General features: G+C 43.4%; 1 protein-coding gene across 1 annotated transcript in view; it reads right to left on the reverse strand.

Annotated features, from left to right (window-relative positions):
- Positions 1 to 20,075, reverse strand: part of SMU1 (SMU1 DNA replication regulator and spliceosomal factor) — a 37,012-nt gene extending 16,937 nt beyond the window's left edge. Inside the window, exons 1-9 of the mRNA XM_056569820.1 lie at positions 19,923 to 20,075; positions 15,361 to 15,571; positions 13,623 to 13,775; positions 11,861 to 11,971; positions 7,824 to 7,952; positions 6,150 to 6,269; positions 5,349 to 5,465; positions 4,871 to 4,998; positions 144 to 270 (exon numbers count right to left, since the gene is read on the reverse strand). Of these exons, the coding sequence (XP_056425795.1) occupies positions 144 to 270; positions 4,871 to 4,998; positions 5,349 to 5,465; positions 6,150 to 6,269; positions 7,824 to 7,952; positions 11,861 to 11,971; positions 13,623 to 13,775; positions 15,361 to 15,571; positions 19,923 to 19,948 (1,122 nt within the window). The 5' untranslated portion in view covers positions 19,949 to 20,075. The remainder of the gene's footprint in view (positions 1 to 143; positions 271 to 4,870; positions 4,999 to 5,348; positions 5,466 to 6,149; positions 6,270 to 7,823; positions 7,953 to 11,860; positions 11,972 to 13,622; positions 13,776 to 15,360; positions 15,572 to 19,922) is intronic.
- Between the last annotated feature and the right edge of the window lie 380 nt (positions 20,076 to 20,455).

Consider the following 20,455-nt stretch of genomic DNA (forward strand, 5'->3'; position numbering starts at 1 on the left):
TAAATTTTTTCACATTATTATGAATTCCGGGGAGCTGGAACCTTCTCCTATTTCATTTATCAATTATCAGACTAAATAAAAATGATACATAAAATGCTTTTTTTTTTTTTTTTTTTTTGCACTCCATTTGATTATTACTTTACCTTCACAGTGCCATCAGAAGATGCACTTATAATGTAGTGACCATCCTGTGTAAAAGTAGCCTCATTCACAAAGGAGGAATGTCCTCTGAATTCCTTTAGGGTTTTACCAGATTTCAAACCATGGATTCTGAAAAAGAACGTGACAAAATGCATGACCATAATAACAAAACAATGCTCTCAACCTCTAAACAAGTATAAATCGTTTGTCAATAGTGTATTGTCACTGTATCCCACAGGTTTATCCTTCCTCTTCTCTCAAACCTGCAGCTCTGAAATGGTTTTTCTGTGGAGATGGTGAAATGGGCGGTCAGAACAGTGTGTCTGAACTCGATACAATAAACTACATTATCCATGACCACTCACCACTTCCTTGTGGCACTTTAGTGAGATCAGTTACAACAAAACACCAGCTGTAGCATGGGTTTCTCAAGTAAAGTGGCATCCTGTTAGACAAGGCAACTGCTAATGTTATGGCAGCAGGGCAAGATGCAGACGGGCACAGGATAGTGCTGCCACAAGATCATTGTCAGCTGTGGAATAGCGCTTTCTGCTCAAAATTCCGTAAATTACAATGTAAACCTGACAAAATCATGACGATTAACTGTGATTGCTGCAAAACCATGGTAAATTATTGTGAAAGCAACAAAAATACGATGATGTTGTGAAAGGAAGGAAAGGGGTCACGAGGTCAAGAAAAACTATCACAGTCACATCACGGCATTTTCCAGAACAATTGTAGATGTTGTTTGACTTGTACCTCTTAATGCACCCCAAGAGTCCCACAATGCTGGTATAAGTTATACATCTTGTATATAGTGATATAGACGATGTAGATACAACCTAGGTATATCTTCTGTATACAGTGGTCCCTCAACATACGATGGTAATCCGTTCCAAATGGACCATTGGTTGAAACCATCATATGTTGAGGGATCCGTGCAATGTAAAGTATAGGACAGTGGTCTATAACCTGCGGTCCTCCAGATGTTGCAAAACTACAACACCCAGCATGCCCGGACAGCCGTTGGCTGTCAGGGCATGCTAGGAGTTGTAGTTTTGCAACATCTGGAGGTCCGCAGGCTGAAGACCACTGGTATTGGAGGTTATACTCACGTGTCCCCGCCGCTCCGTACAGTCACCGCTGCCCTGGATGTCACCTTCCGTTGTCGTGTCCTTGGGGTGTCCCCGCCGCTCTGGCAAGGCCTCTGCTTCCTCGCTCACCGTTGCCGCCTTCACGTCGCTACTGATTGAGACGATGGAGAGCGCCGACGATGGAGGGGATCCCAAAGAGGATGCGCCGGAGCCCGAGGACAGGTAAGTGATCGTCAGCGGACCACACGGGGCACCGTAAACGGCTATCCGGTGGCAGCTGAAGCAGTCAGCGCTGCCGGATAGCCGTTTATGTGATGGCCCCGACATACAAAACCATCGTATGTTGATGCTGCCTTCAACATGCGATTGCCTCTGAGAGGCCCATCTTTCATCGTATGTTGAAATGATCGTATGTCGGGGCCATCGTAGGTCAGGAGGGTCACTGTATACAGATGCAGGAACAGCAAACATGAGCATGGTACCACAGTGAGACAGGGCTTCTCAACATCAGACAAAGTGTGATCTAGCAAAATGTATGTGAGCCGCAAGGCATACATTGTACTGTTTGCTTCACAGCTCACTATGGTACATTCGCCGGGCCAGTAAATGTACTATAAAGTATGCAGTAATGTACACAATTTTGTGTGATTCTTCTCTCACTACAGTACACCTTAGCCCTCAGAAAATCAACCAAGAAAAAAAAAAAGATACAGAAAGGATGCTATAAATCGTCCAAAAACATGAAAACACTGACTGATTCACATGTAAAAACAATGGTCAAAAAACGACTGCCAAAAATACATATAGAAATTCAAATGAGAGCACACACAGACACTGGATAAACAGAATAGAAGAAAATTTGTAAAGATATATGTGCATGCACTAAAATGTAGTACGTACAACAATGACAAGCTATGTGTACTTCGTAAAAAAAAAAAATATATATATATATATATACATATATACATAAACTTTGCATGTCATATGGCAGGTAAAAACAAACAATTGTTACAAAAAACAAAACCTGTGCAGTGCTTGTATACAGAAGACAGATAGATAAATACTCAAACAAAAGTATAAAGAGGTACAGTACAAGTGCCAAAAATACTTCCAGTTATACCAAAGTAGAATAATAATATCAGAAGACCCACCACATCCGAAGCATGTTTCGCTCAGGCTGACAAAATCTAAGCCCATCGAATGTGAAGATCTCTTGTGTTTCATATGAGGATTTCTCTATCTTGAGTATAAGAGCTTTGTAAAAAACGTTTTACGATAGTTTCTGTTGTGATACATCATCTTAAAGGGGTACTCTGCCCCTAGACATCTTATCCCCTATCTAAAGGAAAGGGGATAAGATGTCAGATCGCCGCGGTCCCGCTGCGGGGGACCCCCGGGATCCCCGCTCCGGCACCGCGCTATCATTACAGCACAGAGCGAGTTCGCTTTGTGCGTAATGACGGGCGATACGGGGGACGGAGCAGCATGATGTCATGGCGCCGCCCCTCGTGACATCACGGCCCGTCCCCTTAATGCAAGTCTATGGGAGGGGGCGTGACGACCGCCACGACCCCTCCCATAGACTTGTATTGAAAGGGGCGGACCGTGACGTCATGGGGGGCGGAGTCATGACGTAACGATGCTCCGGCCCCTGTACTGCCCATCATTACGTGCAGAGCGATCTCGCTCTGTACTGTAATGATAGCGCTGTGCCGCAGCGGGGATCCCAGGGGTTCCCAGCAGCGGCACCGCGGAGATCTGACATCTTATCCCCTATCCTTTGGATAGGGGATAAGATGTCTAGGGGCGGAGTACCCCTTTAACTTACAGGGGAAACTATGTGCCTCACCAGGTTACACAATAAACCAGCAATGTAAAAGCATCGCTGGTTTACTTTCTTGGCAGGGGCACAGATTCCCTTGGGTAGATGCAGGGCCCAGTCAATCTGACAATAGTAAGCCACAGATGCATATGGAGTCCCAGTAGTGACTGGTAGGACCGGACAGCCCATCTGGTAATTCTGGAAAATTACAGATGCAACACCGATGTAACACCGCCGCTGCAGTGGGCTGCTCTCTAAACCTAACTACTTGTGGGATGTAAAGGTGGAGCTACCTACTGGAGAGATGTACCTATGTAATGGGAGTCCTACCTACAAGTGAGACATACCTATGTAATAGGGGACATACCTAAGAGGAGATGTACCTAACACATTTCAAGTTGGTAACTGCTTTTACTCAGAGCATGAGTGGCATTTTATATACAGAGAGGTGGTCTACACTTTCTGAACAGCCTATGGTACCCCTAATACACCCCTCAATGTAATTACTATTCTCTAGTGAACGGATAAGATGTGTTTGTCAGTGATGTCACCACTGCTCTCTAGTAATAAGACAGGCTGCACAAACATATTTGTCAACTAGGCCTGTATGATCTTTAATGCAGAGCGGAATTTCAGTCCCAGTCAGGCCCAAGATGTATACACATCACTGATCACTTATACAGCTCTAAGCAAAATGGACCAGAGCAATGAATAGGCTAAATCTGTATAACATGCAGACTTTTTTTTATTTTTTTTTTTATACCATATTCAAATTTTTTCCTCTTATTTTATATCAATAAAAGTGATTGTATTTCTTTGGACTATTTATCTTACTTTTTGCATTTTCTTTTTCTTGGTTGATTTTTTTGGAGCTGTCCTAAGAGCAAAATCTCTGAAATGAGTCAGACTTGTGTATACCTGGATTAAATGCAGATCCTATATGAAATTAATAAAGGTTACTGCTTCTAAGGAACGCTGTATTCCCTCTCTATCTGCTTGATGCCTTTTTATGTGAGGTGACCCGAAACTTGCTTGTGTCCATATACACAAAATAAGATTAGATACTGAGAATTACACCCAGCAGACAGGACAAAAGAAGTGGTACTGTGCAGAGCTCATATATACAGAATAAGAGCAGATACTGAGAATTACACCCAGCAGACAGGACAAAAGAAGTGGTACTGTGCAGAGCTCATATATACAGAATAAGAGCAGATACTGAGAATTACACCCAGCAGACAGGACAAAAGAAGTGGTACTGTGCAGAGCTCATATATACAGAATAAGAACAGATACTGAGAATTACACCTCAGTATCAAAAATGTCAAAATTGGCTTGGTTGTTGAAAAGTTAAATTCCTGTCAATCCCATTAAAGAAATGATTATTTATATATAAAATTCCATTGGATTATTATTTTGGCTTCTTGCTGTTAAATCCCTTAAGGGGAAATCAGACTTAAATTATCTCCCTAACCACTGGATAGGCAATAAGTGTAAGCACATGTTACATCCTACATATAGAACTGTGTAACAGGAGTCCTTTGGAAAGCCCCCAAACTGCCACTATAACCAATAAGTACCCCAATCTCAATCATGACAGGATCGGCATGCCATGGTTACTATTAATGATGAGGGTGATGAGTGTTGATAGCAGCCAGTACCTGGCGTGTGGAGAAGACTTAGCTCCTGAGCCTACTTCATATTTCCCCAGCACATATGTATAGAGGATGTCACCAAGGGTTAAAAGTTTCTCTAGTCATGCTTTGCTGTTACTTTTATAACCAACCGCCAGAAATAGACTTGGGCAGCTCACCTGATAGTCTGGTCAAATGAAGCACTGAGGATCTGACTGCTGTCTTTTGAGAAACTAAGGCATGTGACTCCCTTACTGTGAGCACGCTCAAACCTCCTCAAACACTGTCCGCTCTGAATTTTCCAGACCTGAGGAGAAAATATAAAGAAGTAAATCTTAACATATTAATGGAGGATTTACACCATGTGCAAAATAAGAAAGATATCTCAGTTTTGTGCGGCTCTTGATACTTTGTGAATAGCAGAAATGGCTTAGCATGAGAGGCATGATGTATTAAGAATCAGTTCCAGCTCCTAGCTGGAATAGACTGTGACCAGCAGTCAGAAATGTGCAGAGCTAAAAAATTTGGGGCATTTTACTCCAATGCATTTATGATTTAGATCAGAATGTAAAATGCCAGTTTATAATAAATTCTTCCCCATGTCCACATAGTGCAGGGTAGCATAGAAAAAAAAAATAACTTCATAAATCATCTTACCTTAATTTTACCATCTTGTGCTCCTGTAGCTAACATTTCAGTATCCCTACTAAAACACATGCATAACACTGCATCATCCATCATCATGAAGTTATCTTGTGCTTGATATTTCAAATCCTAAAAAAAGACAGCAAACAAGAAAACTGTGAGGGTTACACTCAGCAAAGACTCTCCTGTAAGCCAACAGTATATTCTATTCACAGTGTAGTTTAGTGTTCCCAGAAATTGCTAATTTTCTTAAACTCAAGAAAAAAAAAAAATCTCAAGTCGTCCCCCCCTCCCCCCAATTAAGACAATGGGTGGAATTTATCAAAACCTGCGCCAAAGAAAAGTTGACTAGTTGCCCATAGCAATCATTTTTTAATTATTAAAAAAGCCTCTAAAACATAAAAGAAGCAATCTGACTGGTTGCTATGGGCAACTTCTCCACGGCTCAGGTTTTGTTCAATTTCTTCCCAAAGATCCTAAGCACAAAGCAAAGAAAACACAGGAGTGTCTCATGGACAACTCTGTGAATGTTCTTTCGTGACCAGGGGCCCTGAGTTGAACTAAAAAAAAAAAAAAAACTGAAAATGGCTTCCATGACAGGACTTTAGAGAAGTCCACAACATAAAAATGTGAAAAAAGTAAAAGGGTATGAAGACTTTCCAAATGCATTGTTTGTCAAAGACAAGTGTAATGAGGACTGAAACAGATTTAATGAAATAAAATGCCCCCTATACCAATTAAAATGGGTTTTCCAATATCCCATTCAACATTGCAGAATTTTCTGATCAGAATTTTAGAATACATGGTACTCGCCTTTCTTATTTTTCCTGTAGTGAAGTTCCACACCTCTATAAATCCATCCACTGACCCAGTCACCAAATACTGGCCATCCGGTGAGAAGCGGGCACATTCTACATGTGATTTCTGACCAAACTGTAAAAGAAAAGTGAAATGTGAATTTTTATACAAATGTGTCTTTATAATGTTTGGTATTAATACGGTAAAGCAATTTAATGTAGCATTTTAAAGGGAACTAATGATGAGATTTTACCGTATATAACATGATTGACAGTCTGGACACGTCCCACGTAATCACACTGCTTCGTCTTCTTAGGGAGCAAAGCAGTGATGTGGGCTGTCAATCATGTAGAGGGGTATGATTACAACAGAAGACGGCACTAGGTGAGTATAGCTCCCACCCAGGGGACAACTTACAGGCCCAGTGGGGAACCCTTTCAATCTTCATATTCTCACCAGGGCAGGAACGTCCCACGGGGATGGTGAGGATGAAGATTTTACCATATATAACACGTTATTTATGGTAAAATCTCATGATTGGTTCCATTTAATACAATAAGTAACTTTTTTTTTAATTAAGTTAAAAAGTAACAGTCCATGTATTACCGATTTATAGATAGAGCAACATTTCAAGTGTACCTCCAAAGTTTTTGGTGGTTTTATGAAAAATGAGTATAGCACAGTACTGGGTCACTTTTATTTAGAATTTCATGCCAGAATGTCTTCATCGAGTGCCTGTTCTCCCTGCTGCCTTTAACTATGCCTTCTTCATCTCTATATCACCCCTCGCCTATGAGAGATCCAGCACAGTAGAATCACATTACACAAGGTCTCGCGCAGAAAAGAAATGCTATAGATAGGAAGCCTCATCATTTTGTGGGAAGAACAATGAAAACAACAACTATAGTTCACTGTGCCGCACTGCAGTCATTTTTCATAAACAGCCTAAAACTTTGGAGGTACACTGTAACTATTCTTGAAATAAAATATAATTAGTAAAACTGTCAGCAAAAACATTTGGCTACCATAAAAAGTCCTCATCATTGTTTTAGTGTACATGGTCTGTTTTAAGAAATATATACAAGAAACCATTTCATACCAAAAACCATGTGAATTGGACCTCCCTTTATTTTAGTATTTCAGTCAAATGCAGTTTCTTTTTGTAAAAGATCTATTGGAGTTAAAGGAAAACTGTCAGCCTGTTCACCCACACTAAACCCAATACACTGTCCTAGTGACGTGGAGTCACATGTCCCATGAGCACAATGCTCTGTCTGCAGAGCGCATGTGCCTAAAGATTTCACCTAGCTCTCGCGTCCTCATGACGTGAGAGCTCTCCGTATGCTGTGCTCACAGGACGTAACTCCACGTCACTAGGACGTGGAGTTGAAGGTAATGAATATGCTAAGTATGGGGGCAGGCTTAGGACCAAAGAACGGAACTTTACAGGGGCATACCTCGGCGGACAGTGGACAAAAAAAAAAATGTAAGTGACCCCTGTAAGGACTCCTGTTCACCCACACTATAACCCAGTGCATTGGGTTTAGTGTGGGTGAAATTGGCTGACAGTTTTCCTTTAAGAATGCAACACATGTAGGGAATAATAAATATGGTCTATTGCTTTAAACTAAAGAAAAAAAACACATAGCATGAAAAGAGCTACATGAAAGTATTCATTGACTGTTTTACCTTAATGTGTCTGCTGAGTTGTGTGGGGAACTTTTCTTCTTCCACATCTTTCACTGCCGCTTTACCACGGAACAAATCAATGGTCATTCCTGGCGGTAAAAGTCCCTGATGCTGCTGCCATTTTAAAGCCTGTGAAACAAAATGGGGGGAAATGTATTTAATAATTTGGTTTTTTTCTGCGGGAATTTGTCGCATAATTTTGTCACAGTGTGTTTTTGCGCCAATGTTGTACAACATTAATTTCGAAGACTTAATCCTGCACCGTAGAGGATTTCCCAGACAGTGCAGTGCTTAGGGATTCATGATATGCGACCTTTGCCTATTGTCGCAATTTTTGGGCGCATACCTGTTTAAAAAACAAATAAATAAAAAACATCTCACGCAAACAGCTACCACACTTGAAGAATCTTCTATACACAGAAAAAAGGAGATTTTTGTTTACTTACCGTAAAATCTCTCTCGAAGGATCCATTGGGAGACACAGACCGTGGGTGTATGCTGCTGTCTCTAGGAGGTGTGACACTATGGTAATAAAAAAAAGTCAGCTCCTCCAAGCAGGATATATCCGCCTTCAGGCTCTGAGCTAATCAGTTTAAGTTCCAGAGCAATAGGAGGAGACCAACAGGTCAAAGAAAAACCCAAAACTGTCTGAGAACCATAAGAAAAAAAACATAACTGAACACACCCTCGGACAGAGAACCAAGGGAAAATCCCCAAAAAAGCAGGAGCTGTGTGCCCCAATGGATACTTCGAGAAAGAGATTTTACAGTAAGTAAACAAAAATCTCCTTTTCTCTATCGGCTCCATTGAGGGACACAGACCGTGGGACGTACCAAAGCCGTTCCTTGGGTGGGCAGATAAGCAGTCAGGCAGACAGCCGATCCACTGCCGCCTGCAACACTTTACAACCCAGACTAGCATCAGCCGATACGAAAGTATGAACTCGATAAAACCTCGAGAAAGTGTGCAAAGACGACCAGGTAGCCACCTTGCAAATTTGCGAGGCCGAGGCTCTATTCTGGAGAGCCCAGGATGCCCCAACAGAACGTGTAGAATGAGCCACAACCCTGAAAAGGAGGAATCTTCCCCTTACAGCGATAGGCTTCCGAAATGGCGGACCGAATCCACCGAGAAATGGTGACCTTGGAAGCAGGTTGTCCCTTGCGACAACCTTCCAAAAGGACGAAAAAGGAATCACACTGACGAAACGAAGAAGTGATGAAGAGATAAGACCGAACGGCCCGAACTACATCCAGCTTGTGTAGTAAGTGCTCCTTAGGATGAGAAGGAGCAGGACAAAAAGACGGGAGGACAATGTCCTCATTGAGATGAAAGGCCGAAACCACCTTAGGCAAAAAGGAAGGAAGGATCTGGCCGGAAAACAACCTTATCCTGGTGGATCACCAGAAACGGAGAACGGCAGGAAAGAGCTGCCAGTTCAGACACCCTCCGGATGGAGGTGATAGCAACAAGAAACGCCACTTTCCAAGAAAGGAGGCGGAGAGACACCTCTCTAAGGGGCTCAAAGGGTGCACCCTGGAGGGCACTCAGAACCAAATTCAAGTCCCAAGGGGGAGAGGGTGACCGATAAGGAGGAACAGCGTGTGCCACTCCTTAAAGGAAGGTCCGGACATGAGAATTAGAAGCCAGGGGCCGCTGGAAAAGAACAGCAAGGGCCGAAACCTGACCTTTAAGTTAACTGAGAGACAACCCCAGTTCCAACCCCGACTGCAAAAAGGAGAGAAGACGGGGAACCGAGAAGGTTACCGGGGAGAAGTCCTGAGCTTCACACCAACGAAAATAAGACCGCCAAGTACGGTGGTAAATTCTTGCGGAGGAGGGCTTAAGAGCCTTGAGCATGGTGTGAATGACTTGGGAAGAGAACCCGCGGGCCCTCAAAACCGCGGTCTCAACCGCCACGCCGTCAAATGCACCGACTAAATTGGGGTGGCAGAGAGGACCATGAGAGAGTAGGTCCGGGCGGAGCGGAAGGCGCAGTGGAGCGTCGTCCAGGAGCCTGACTACGTCGGCATACCACGACCTTCAGGGCCAATCTGGAGCTACGAGAATGGCGGGGACGTCCTCTGCCTTGAGCTTCCTCAGCACCCTGGGAAGGAGCGGAAGAGGAGGGAACGGGTAGGGCAAACCCCGCCCAAGGAATCACTAGGGCGTCCACGGCCAGGGCCTGAGGGTCCACGTCCGGAATGCCCCAGAGGTCGCAGAGCTGCACGAAGACCTCCGGATGTAGAGACCACTTGCCGTGGTCGGGTGAGGACTGACTGAGGAAGTCCGCTTCCCAGTTGAGCACTCTCGGAATGTGAATCGCCGAAATGGCCGGAACCTTGCTCTCCGCCCAGGTGAGAATCTTGGTCACCACGGCCATGGCTGCCGAGCTGCCCTGTCGATTTATGTACACCACGGCCGTGGCGTTGTCCGACTGAACGCGGACAGGACGGGACTGAAGACGGGACTCCCAATGAAGAAGACAAAGAAGAATCGCCCGTAATTCCAATATGTTTATCGGAAAAAGGGTCTACTGGGGAGACCAGAGTCCCTGAACCGTCCAATCCCTGAATACGCCGCCCCAGCCCGACAGGCTGGCATCCGTTGTAACAACCTGCCAGTGAAGGGAAAGAAACGACCGCCCTTGGAGAAGAAGGGGGGAGCGGAGCAACCAGGGCAGAGACTGACGGACCCTGCGAGGAAGAAAAATCTGACGATCGAGGGACAGAGGAGACCTGGAGCTACAGACCGGCCAAGAAGAACTGTCATGGAGCCCGTTCCTTGTCCCGAGCGCACATGTCTAGCCGCATATGCGCTCGGGGGAATAGAGCAGGCGGCCTAAACGCCGGCAGAGACTGACGGCGAAAGTGAAAGTAAGCCGGCGCTGAAACCGCGTATAAGGCGCTGCCGGCAAAACTAAAGCACGCAGGCACTGAGAGCGCCCGGCCCGAACCAGCGCCGCGGCTGACAGCCGCATATAAGGTACTGGACGTAGTTGCACCAAACACAAACACACAACATAAAGTGAAGTGCCCCATAATACATGCCCCCTCAGGAGAAAATGAGATACTAACTTATTAGGAAATAGAAAAGTGCCAAAGTTAGCAAAGGTCATGCACGTTTTCATAATTTTGCAAACCATCACGAATACAGACAAAACAACAACAAAAAATACAACTACTAGAAAACCTTCCCCCCATTAGGGGGGGGAGGCATTGTATATGTCTGCATTACTAGGTACATCACAAATCTGAGGTATGTACGATCATAAACAACTGCATGCACAAAGTGATAGTGGTCACCTGTTAAGACCATATGACCTGCAGCTCTACCACAAAGAAGCAAATGTGAAATGCCCTCCAACTCTTATCACCTGGTGTAAAGTTTGCCGACACTGGATTTGTTCTCTGGAGCGGAGTCACATTTTAACATAAGGCAGTCTGACCGACAAACCTGGGTTTGCTGGATTCAGTATAGGTAGAGTTTGGGCTAGGTCCCTTATATTCAATAAAGACTTATGTTAATTTGACAGCATACACAAGACATTTTAGTATACCATTTACATCCAACTTAACCCCTTGATGAGGCGGGTTGTTTAGATATTAAAGGGGTACTCCCGTGGGAATTTTTTTTTTTTTTTAATCAACTGGTGCCAGAATGTTATACATATTTGTAAATTACTTCTATTAAAAAATCTTAATCCTTCCAGTACTTATCAGCTGCTATATGCTACAGAGGAAGTTCTATCTTTTCAAATGTATTTTCTGTCTGACCACAGTGCTTTCTGCGCACACACTTTTTTTTTTATTTTAAGTTATATTTCAAACAATCAGGTGATGTCCGTTTTCCACTGTCCTATTGCATCATAAGACCATGTTATTGCCACATGGGGAGGTCCAACTCCTATTAAATGCCTAGTCTTTGATTTGGATGTCCAGCAAGCTCATGCATCTGCGATGGCCACGAGTCCATATGTTATGTAGTGTTTATCTACTTGAAGGGATGAAAGTTTACATTTAGCTAAGTTTCCTTACCTGCCCCAGCAAAGCCATGAGACGAGATGGAGGTACCACACTCACTTCACCAGCAAGAGCCTGGGCTATTGCAGCTCTCCTTTTTTCTTTGCTGCTGCCATCTGGATATGCCTGTAAGTATCAATTCAGTCAATTCTAAGAGCAGGACACATAAAAGCTATTTTTCCATCAAATGCATTTCGTTTTTGTTTTCTTCATTTTTTTTAGAAGCTACTTTAATATAAGAAGTGCATTGGGGAATGGCGGGCCTTAACCCGGGGTTTTTCCATTTTTGCACTTTAGTTTTTTCCTCCTTATCTATAAAAAAAAAAAAAATCTAATTCTTTCAATTATGATGGCTTATTTTTTGTGCCACCAATTCTACTTTTTAATGACATTTTACCCCAAAATCTACGGCGAAACAGGAAAAAAAAAAAATATTATATATATATATATATATATATATATATATATATATATATATATATATATATATATATATATATATATATATATATATATATAAATTGTGAAACAAAATTGAAGAAAAAAAACACCACCATTTTGGAACTTTTGGGGTCTTCCGTTTCTAAGCAGTAAATTTTTCGGTAAAAATTATACTCTCTTTATTCTGTAGGTCCATATGATTAAAATGATGCCCTACTTATATAGGTTTGATTTTGTCGTACTTCTGAAAATAATCATAACTACATGCACGAAAATAAATACGTTTAAAACTGTCCTCTTCTGACACCTATAACTTTTTATTTTTCCACGTATGTGGGCTAATTTTTTGCGCCATGATCTGAAGTTTTTAGCGGTACCATTTTTGTATTGATCTGACTTTTGAATCGCTTTTTATTCATTTTTTTCGTGATATAAAAAGTGACCAAAAAGACACTATTTTGGACTTTGGAATTTTTTTTGTGCGTACGCCATTGACCGTGCAGTTTAACAATATATTTTTATAATTCGGACATTTACGCACGCGGTGATACCACGTTTATTTTTATTTACACAGTTTTTTTAAATGGGAAAAGGCGGGTGATTCAAACTTTTATTAGGGAAGGGGTTAAATGATCTTTATTCACTTTCTTTTTTGCAATGTTATAGCTCCCAGAGGGGGCTATAACACTGCACACACTGATCATTGTTATCCCATAGGATAACATAGATCAATGATTCTGCCGCTTGACTGCTCATGCCTGGATCTCAGGCACTGAGCAGTCATTTGGCGATCAGACACACAAGAGGAAGGTAGGCACCCTCCTTGTGTCCTCCAGCTGTTCGGGATGCCACGGCGGTCCCAAACAGCCCACTGAGCTAGCCGGGGTAGTTTACTTTCACTTTAGAAACGGCGGTCAACTTTGATCGCTGCATCTAAAGGGTTAATAGCACGGCGCCGCGCACTATTAGCCACAGGTCCCTTACGTTGTTAGAGGCCAGGCCCGACCCGCTACGCCCTGGGTCCTTAAGAGGTTAAATCCCTTGTCTAAACCAAGTAAAAAAAAGTAGAATAAATACTTGGAGGACAATTTTATTCAATAAACCCACAGTGAGAAAAGATAAGACTCCTACTTTAGTATACAGAATTCTGTGAACTGTAGTTTACATAAAAATGATCTAAAGAGTGCCAAAGATGGCTTACATTAGTCAATGCACAGTCATCTTTTGGTGATACCCTAACCACATTAGATGTAGTCTGGTGAATTAACCCTTCCTTATCAAATAAAGCAAATATAAAACCACTGATTTTATAACAGAAGAAGAATATAAAACATACCTCACGGGGGTCAAAATAAGATCTTGCCAAGAGGTTCTCGAGATGTATGTATCTTTCAGGTTGGGTCTGCTTTAACATGATCATGGGATCAGTCTGTCTCAGAAGAGATCTGGCAGCTCCCAGCTCACGGAGCTCAATCAATTCCAAAACAACCTACAATGTACAATAAAATAATGTTATATACACAGAGCATTAAAGGTGGCAAAAAGACATTACCTGAAGCATTCAAAAGGTTGTCTAGTATTAGAAAAACACTGTTTTGTGTAGCACAGTCCCACTCCAATTGATCTTAGCTGCAATACTAGACACACCCTGTGGATAGAGTGAGGTTGTTTTTGCAAAAAATAGAAGCAGCATTTTCCTAAAACTGGACAGCGCTTTTAACCCTAAAGCAACTTTCCAAGCTCCTCCTAACTGAGGCTTATTTGTCTTAGTATGTGTGTGAAAATTATCCAATAGTCTTATTTTATTACTGGTGGATTGGTAGTCTTTACTTAACAATCCTTCTGCCCTTGCTAGAATAGAAATCAGCTAGTGGTTTTCAGCAGCGGGTGGCTGCAATTGTAATATGCTGCAGATTATCGCGATAGTGGATAGGATTCAGATTTTCTATGTGTGAACATACCCTATAAGAAGGATTCTATGCCATATTAAGGCATTCTTTACTGTAAGAGCAATGGTCATTGTGAACTGCCTACAAAACACAAAAGGGGTACTAGATTCTGGAGAGGGGTGACTGATCCAGAGATTTATTCTGATTGGCAGATTTGGATATTAAAGAATTTTTTTCTTCTAACATGAGTAAATTTGGCTTCTCCATAGTGTTAAACCCTTAACGACGAGCACCTTAAATGTATGGCGCTGCGAAGTGTCACTTCACACACAGCGCCGTACATTTACTTTGATCACCGCGGTCTCTGGACGCGATGATTGGAACAGGATGGCTGCTGATATCAGCAGCCATACCAGAATATCGCCCAGGGGGGTCCTGAGACCCCCTTTGTCGGCGATCGCCGTGATTAGCCGGTCAATTCTGACCGGCGAATCACAGCTTTTCCGGGCTGATCGAGTCTCTGGTGACCTGATCGCCCGGAAAATAGACAGCCCCGATCATCCTAAAGGATAGGAGCGAGGTGGCAGGGGTGCCACCTCCTCCTTTTCCCTGCGATTGGCCGGTCAGGACTGTGGTAGTTGGGGGCAGGGGGGTTAAAGTTGAGATCCCTGCTCTGCCCACCCCTGGAAGTCCGGGCAGAGCAGGGTAAAGACGGTTACCGGCAGCAGACAGCTGGGGGACGGCGGCAGCAGAGACAGAGGCAGCAGTGAAGATATGGTAAGTGATCTTCACTGCTGCCTTGTAGTTTCAAAACTACAACTCACAGCATGCCCAGACAGCAAAAGGATGTTAGTTTTGCAACATCTGGAGAGCTACAGTTTGGAGACCGATCTAAATCTGTCGATCCCTACTTCGAAGATAAAAAAAAAAAATTCAAAATGTTCCCATTTTTCATGACTTTTTTTTATTTCTTCACCAAGAAATGATCCAAGTATCAACGAAAATTTACCACTGACAAAGTATAATATGTCACACACAAAAACCATCTCGGAATCAAATTCATAAGTTAAAGCATCCCAGAGTTATTAATGCTTAAAGTGACAGTGGTCAGATTTGCAAAAAAGGGCTGCGTCCTTAAGGTCAAAAGGGGTTAAAAACATGACAAACAAAACAAAGCCTCCTTACCTGTTCATAGAGATCAATAAGTGTTTTGTCTGGCAATTTCAGTGACTGAATCGCCTGTAACACTGTGTCCCAATGGCCGCTGTTAATGTCTGCCACAAAGCTCTCTATACTGTCCACTGTATTTAAAGATACAGTAGTTTCTTCTTGTAACGTTGCCAATGTACGGTGCAAACTGTTTTCTTTCAGATACTGCATGATAAGACGGATGACACTAAGAAAACAAAGGTATTTGTTAGCTTGTAGAGAACGACAAAATGAGCACAGATGCATTACCAACTGAGAGACAAAAGCATGACTGGACAAAATACGGAAGATATCACATATTAATAACATTGGCACAAATATGGCATACAGAGAGCAAAGGGTTTGATGGGTACAGGACATGCCACTACCAGAATAAGAAGGCAACTTGAGATTGAGTAGTAACTTCAAGGTAATTGCCGATAACGTCCAAAAGCGTGAATATAGGCTGATAATATCGGCCAAACCGATAATCGGTCGATCCCTAGTACAGATAACGTTTACATCACGGGGGAATAAGGTTTAGATCATGCGGGGGGGAATAAGGTTTAGATCATGCGGGGGGGAATAAGGTTTAGATCATGCGGGGGGGGGGAAATAAGGTTTAGATCGCGGGGGGGGGGAATAAGGTTTAGATTCTGGGGTGGGAAAAGGTTTAGATCGTTGGGGGGGGGGGGGGGCGAGTCATAGGCACCTGGGTACATCGGTTAAACATCTTCAATGGATTACTTCTTTAAGGATGGGAATTCACATTTATTTTTCTAAAATTCATTGTGTATATGAAACAGCCTTAGTTTGATATTTAGAGACTGAAACAGCAAGAAATGAACAGGTAAGAGGCAGACAATGAATTTTAGTTCAGTCAAAGTCTCCCTTAGGCTGGGTTCACATATGTTCGGCATAGGTGAATTCAGCCTAGATCTTGATGCAACTGATGAAGTAACATGTCAATGTGCATCAGTTGTCGTCAGTTGTATGCAGGGGTCAAGTCCGGGGGGAAAAAAAAGTGTGGGAACTCACTCATGATTTCCACTCAAGGGCTGGTCCTGCAGGACTCCTGCAAATGGGAACAGTGTTCCTGCTCTGGAAAAAGTGCAAGAACTCCGGTCCCGTGCATTCCTGCAGGACTTGAGCCTTGTTGTATGGCATTTGGTGTCCATTGTTGCTGGATAGAAAAACGCAGCAAGCTGCCCTGTCCAATGCCATCCGACATGTCCAACCATCCGGTTCAGATGCTGGATGATTGTGAACTGTCCCATTCAAATAAAAGGGATCAGTTCTAGCATCAGTTTTCCTACGGTGCACGCTAGAGGAAAACTATGCCGGATGCCAGATATATGTGAACCCAGAGTTATATATTGTTATGCTAAATCCAGGGATTGAGGGTGGTGCATGAATAAAACACCAAAGAGAAAATATTTGTCATGCACTAGACATAAAATCTGCATGGAAAGAATGTTCCTGTTGGGTACTTTCACAGAAAATCTGCAGCAGAAAATTCACAGCAGAATTCACATTTCAGATTTGCTGTAGATCTATTGGAAGTAAAGGGGTAGAAACATACGCCACAGTGGAATTTCTGCAGCAAATTTTGTACATGTGAACATCCTCTTAAGGCATTGTCCACACTGCAGACATTCCCCCAGAGGAATTTTCCTTGCAGCAGATTCAGACTGCCGAACAGCCACAGCGGAAAGTACATCCGCTCAAAGAATGAACAGTGGCTAAATGTCCGTAGTGTGGACAAGCCCTAAAGGGTCTGCCTACAAAGTAAATTCATCCCCTATTCACAGGAGAAGGGACAACTAGCTGAATGGTGGGGACTCCACTGAATATGAAGAATGGAGGTCAACTGTTTCCTGAGTGAATTGAGCAGCGGTGCGTATGCTTGACCACTACTCCATTCACTGTCTGTGGGACGTCTGAACGTTTCTGAGCACTGAACTCTGCTGTGTTCAAAAGTCTCATAAAAAATGAATGGAGCCATTGTGCAAGCAAGTGCACTGTCACTCCATTTACTCGGGAGGGGGGAAGCTAACTCATGGATAGGGGCCAATTTTTGTTTTTGGGTAACGCCTGTAAGTCAGCCAAACATTGTCATGGCATGCTGGCAGATGTAGCTTGGCAACAGGTGAAGAGTGAAAGCTTGGATGAGAATGTTTAAAACATGTATTTGTATATGTATATATTTTAACAATAACATTTTGACATGTCCTAGGGACATGTTTAAAGAGTAGCTCCCACCATAATTTTTTTCTGTCCCTGCCTATTGCCCTTCTATCCCTAACACCCTCCCTGCCTTTATTTATTTTTTTACTATTTTAAAAATGGCATTTAGTCTACCTGGTAGCATGCTCACTACCAGGCAGACTTCCCCAGCAGGCACCACGTCACTGATGCCTGCTGGGGGCCAGCCTCTTCCTGCCCCCCCCCCCCCCCCGGTAAATTGCAGCAGGGCCATCGGCAAGTGCGGGGAGCCGATGCGCAGCCCTGGATGTTCCTGCGCAAAATTATGACTGATGCCCTGCCGGAATCAGTCGGAAACTTGCAGTGACGTCACTCCACACTGCATTTGGCCACTAGGAGGGCGACCCCTAGTGGCCGAATTTCAAATAGCTTTTTTTTAAATAAAAGTATATTAGAGATATGTTGTAGTACTTAAGTACTACAACATATCAAAAAAAAAAAATTCATGACAGTGCCCATTTAAAAGCTTTTATCAGTCAGGGTCTCCACCTGAGCGATCACTAGAACATGCAGGGAGAGAACTGTGCAGCTGTGTGTTGCCCTCCCAATTCCATAATAGGACTGTCTCACACTGACACAGAGGCAGGAGAGAATGCATTTAAGAGGTACTCTGTCCAAATTTGACTTCCCTTCTGCTGATCCCAGTTTCCAGTCCTCTGGCCTGGTTTTGGTGCCCGACATTACACTGCGCCCATCTATTTTCTGGCCACAGCATTGTCCCGTCTAGACTGGTGACAGGCTGAGTGGCAGTGCAATGTCGTGAGCATGTTACATCACACTGTTGCCCAGCCTAAAACTGGCTAATGCAGGACATTACTACAAACAGCTCAGCACAACATGACGCGTCAGGCCCCAAAACTAGGAAGAAGGCCATGGCCAGAGGAGGGGAAACTGATATCAGCGAGACTGGGGGAGGGGCGGGAGGTAAGTTCAAGTTTATTAAAGGGGTATTCCAGTGAAAAACTTTTTTTTCGTATCAACTGGCTCCAAGGGTTAAACAGATTTGTATATTACTTCTATTAAAAAATCTTAATCCTTCCAGTACTTATCAGCTGCTGTTTACTACAGAGGAAGTTGAGTGCTTCTTTTCTGTCTGACCACAGTGCTCTCTGCTGAGACCTCTGAATGCATCAGGAACTGTCCAGAGCAAGAGAGGTTTGCAATGGGGATTCACTCCTACTCTGCACAGTTACTGAGACAGACAGAGGTGTCAGCACTGTTGTAAGACAGAAAAGAACAACTCAACTTTAGCAGCTGATAAGTACTGGTGGGATTAAGTTTTTTTTTAATAGAAGTAATTTACAAATTTGTTGAACTTTCTGGAGCAAGCTGATACTGGAATACCCCTTTAATGGCTGCAGCCCAGGAACTTTACTCCTTTAAGTGCACACTTCCATCTCATTCTCCGCTTGGTCAGGGTAGACAAATAATGTCTCTATGACATATCAAAGGTTTTTAAAAATGTAGTGTTAAAGAAGAACTCACATTTAGTAAAACGTATCCCCTATCCTAAGGACCCCCGCAATCTCCTGCACATTACCCCTGCTCTGAAAAAAACCGATGTCAACCCCAGAACAAAGCTGTGGCTGACATACTCTCTCCATGCAGCTCTATGGCAGAGCTGGAGATTGTCAAGTGCCGCACTCCGGCTCTCCCATAAAGCTGTATAGAGGCGGCGTGGGTGCAGCTTCGTGCTATGGTCGTCTCACCCCATTCAGGAGGGGAGCTGGGGTGCCGTTTGGATAAGGGATATGTTTTTCTAAACGGCAGTTTCTCCTTTAAGGCAAACCCTGCAAGTTATAAATGTGTGATGGGGAAGCACACCTGTAAATTTATGTCATGCACCATCCAGCTTTCCCTGGCTCCTGAATCACACATCAGTCAGTCAGCAGGCAGAGTTGCTGGTTAGGGTCACATGAAATAGGTGGCATAAGAAGTAATCTATGTGCTGATTTAGTCCCTAACCTAATAGTGTGCCAATGCCTGTAGTCTAGTCCTCTCATGTAGCTGTAATGGATTACAGCAGTGTTTCCCAACCAGGGTGCCTCCAGCTGTTGCAAAACTACAACTCCCAGCATGCCCGGACAGCCTCTGGCTGTCCGGGCATGCTGGGAGTTGTAGTTTTGCAACAGCTGGAGGCACCCTGGCTGGAAAACACTGGATTACGGACTAGATTCTTGATGCCGCAAGGCAGCAGTAATGGCGGTGACCAGGTTTGTCCGCGTACGCCCCGAAGCGCATTGCTGTGCGCCAGCCTGTGTGCAGGAGGACTATTGTTTCACTATCGCACTTACTCTGACGACTCGATTTCGATAGACATCTTGAAAGCTTCTCCGGTGCAGACGACAACTCTATCAGATCTTCAGCAGCAACGTAAGGTCTGGTCCCACAACAGTGTCGTCACATCCGGAGCGTCGACGAGATGTTGTACGTCACTTCCGGCTCACACCGTAAGCAACGCTGGGTAGTGCTTGGGGGAAAACAGCGCGCCTATTAGTAATAGGATAGATGTGAATTAGATAGCGCTCCCCCTGCAGGTTCATTACAGTGGTTGCTGTATAGCTAATTAATATAGACACAGAAAGAAAGGGAAAAAAGTTCACGTGATGAACAAAAATGAGTAATTCTGACATTGTTTTTTTTTTTTTTTTATTGTTTTGTTTTCCAGCAGGCAGGATCAATAAAATATGTTATTAGTCCAGACAATTCTGCATACTGTGATGCCAAATATGTATAATTATAAAGAGTTTTGACCTTTTTTTGAGTTTGAAATGGGGGGGGGGGTAGATTTAACCCCCTTAAGGACCAGGGGTTTTGCCGTTTTTTG

The sequence above is a fragment of the Hyla sarda genome, chromosome 1, assembly GCF_029499605.1.
Source record: "Hyla sarda isolate aHylSar1 chromosome 1, aHylSar1.hap1, whole genome shotgun sequence".
Taxonomy (NCBI): domain Eukaryota; kingdom Metazoa; phylum Chordata; class Amphibia; order Anura; family Hylidae; genus Hyla; species Hyla sarda.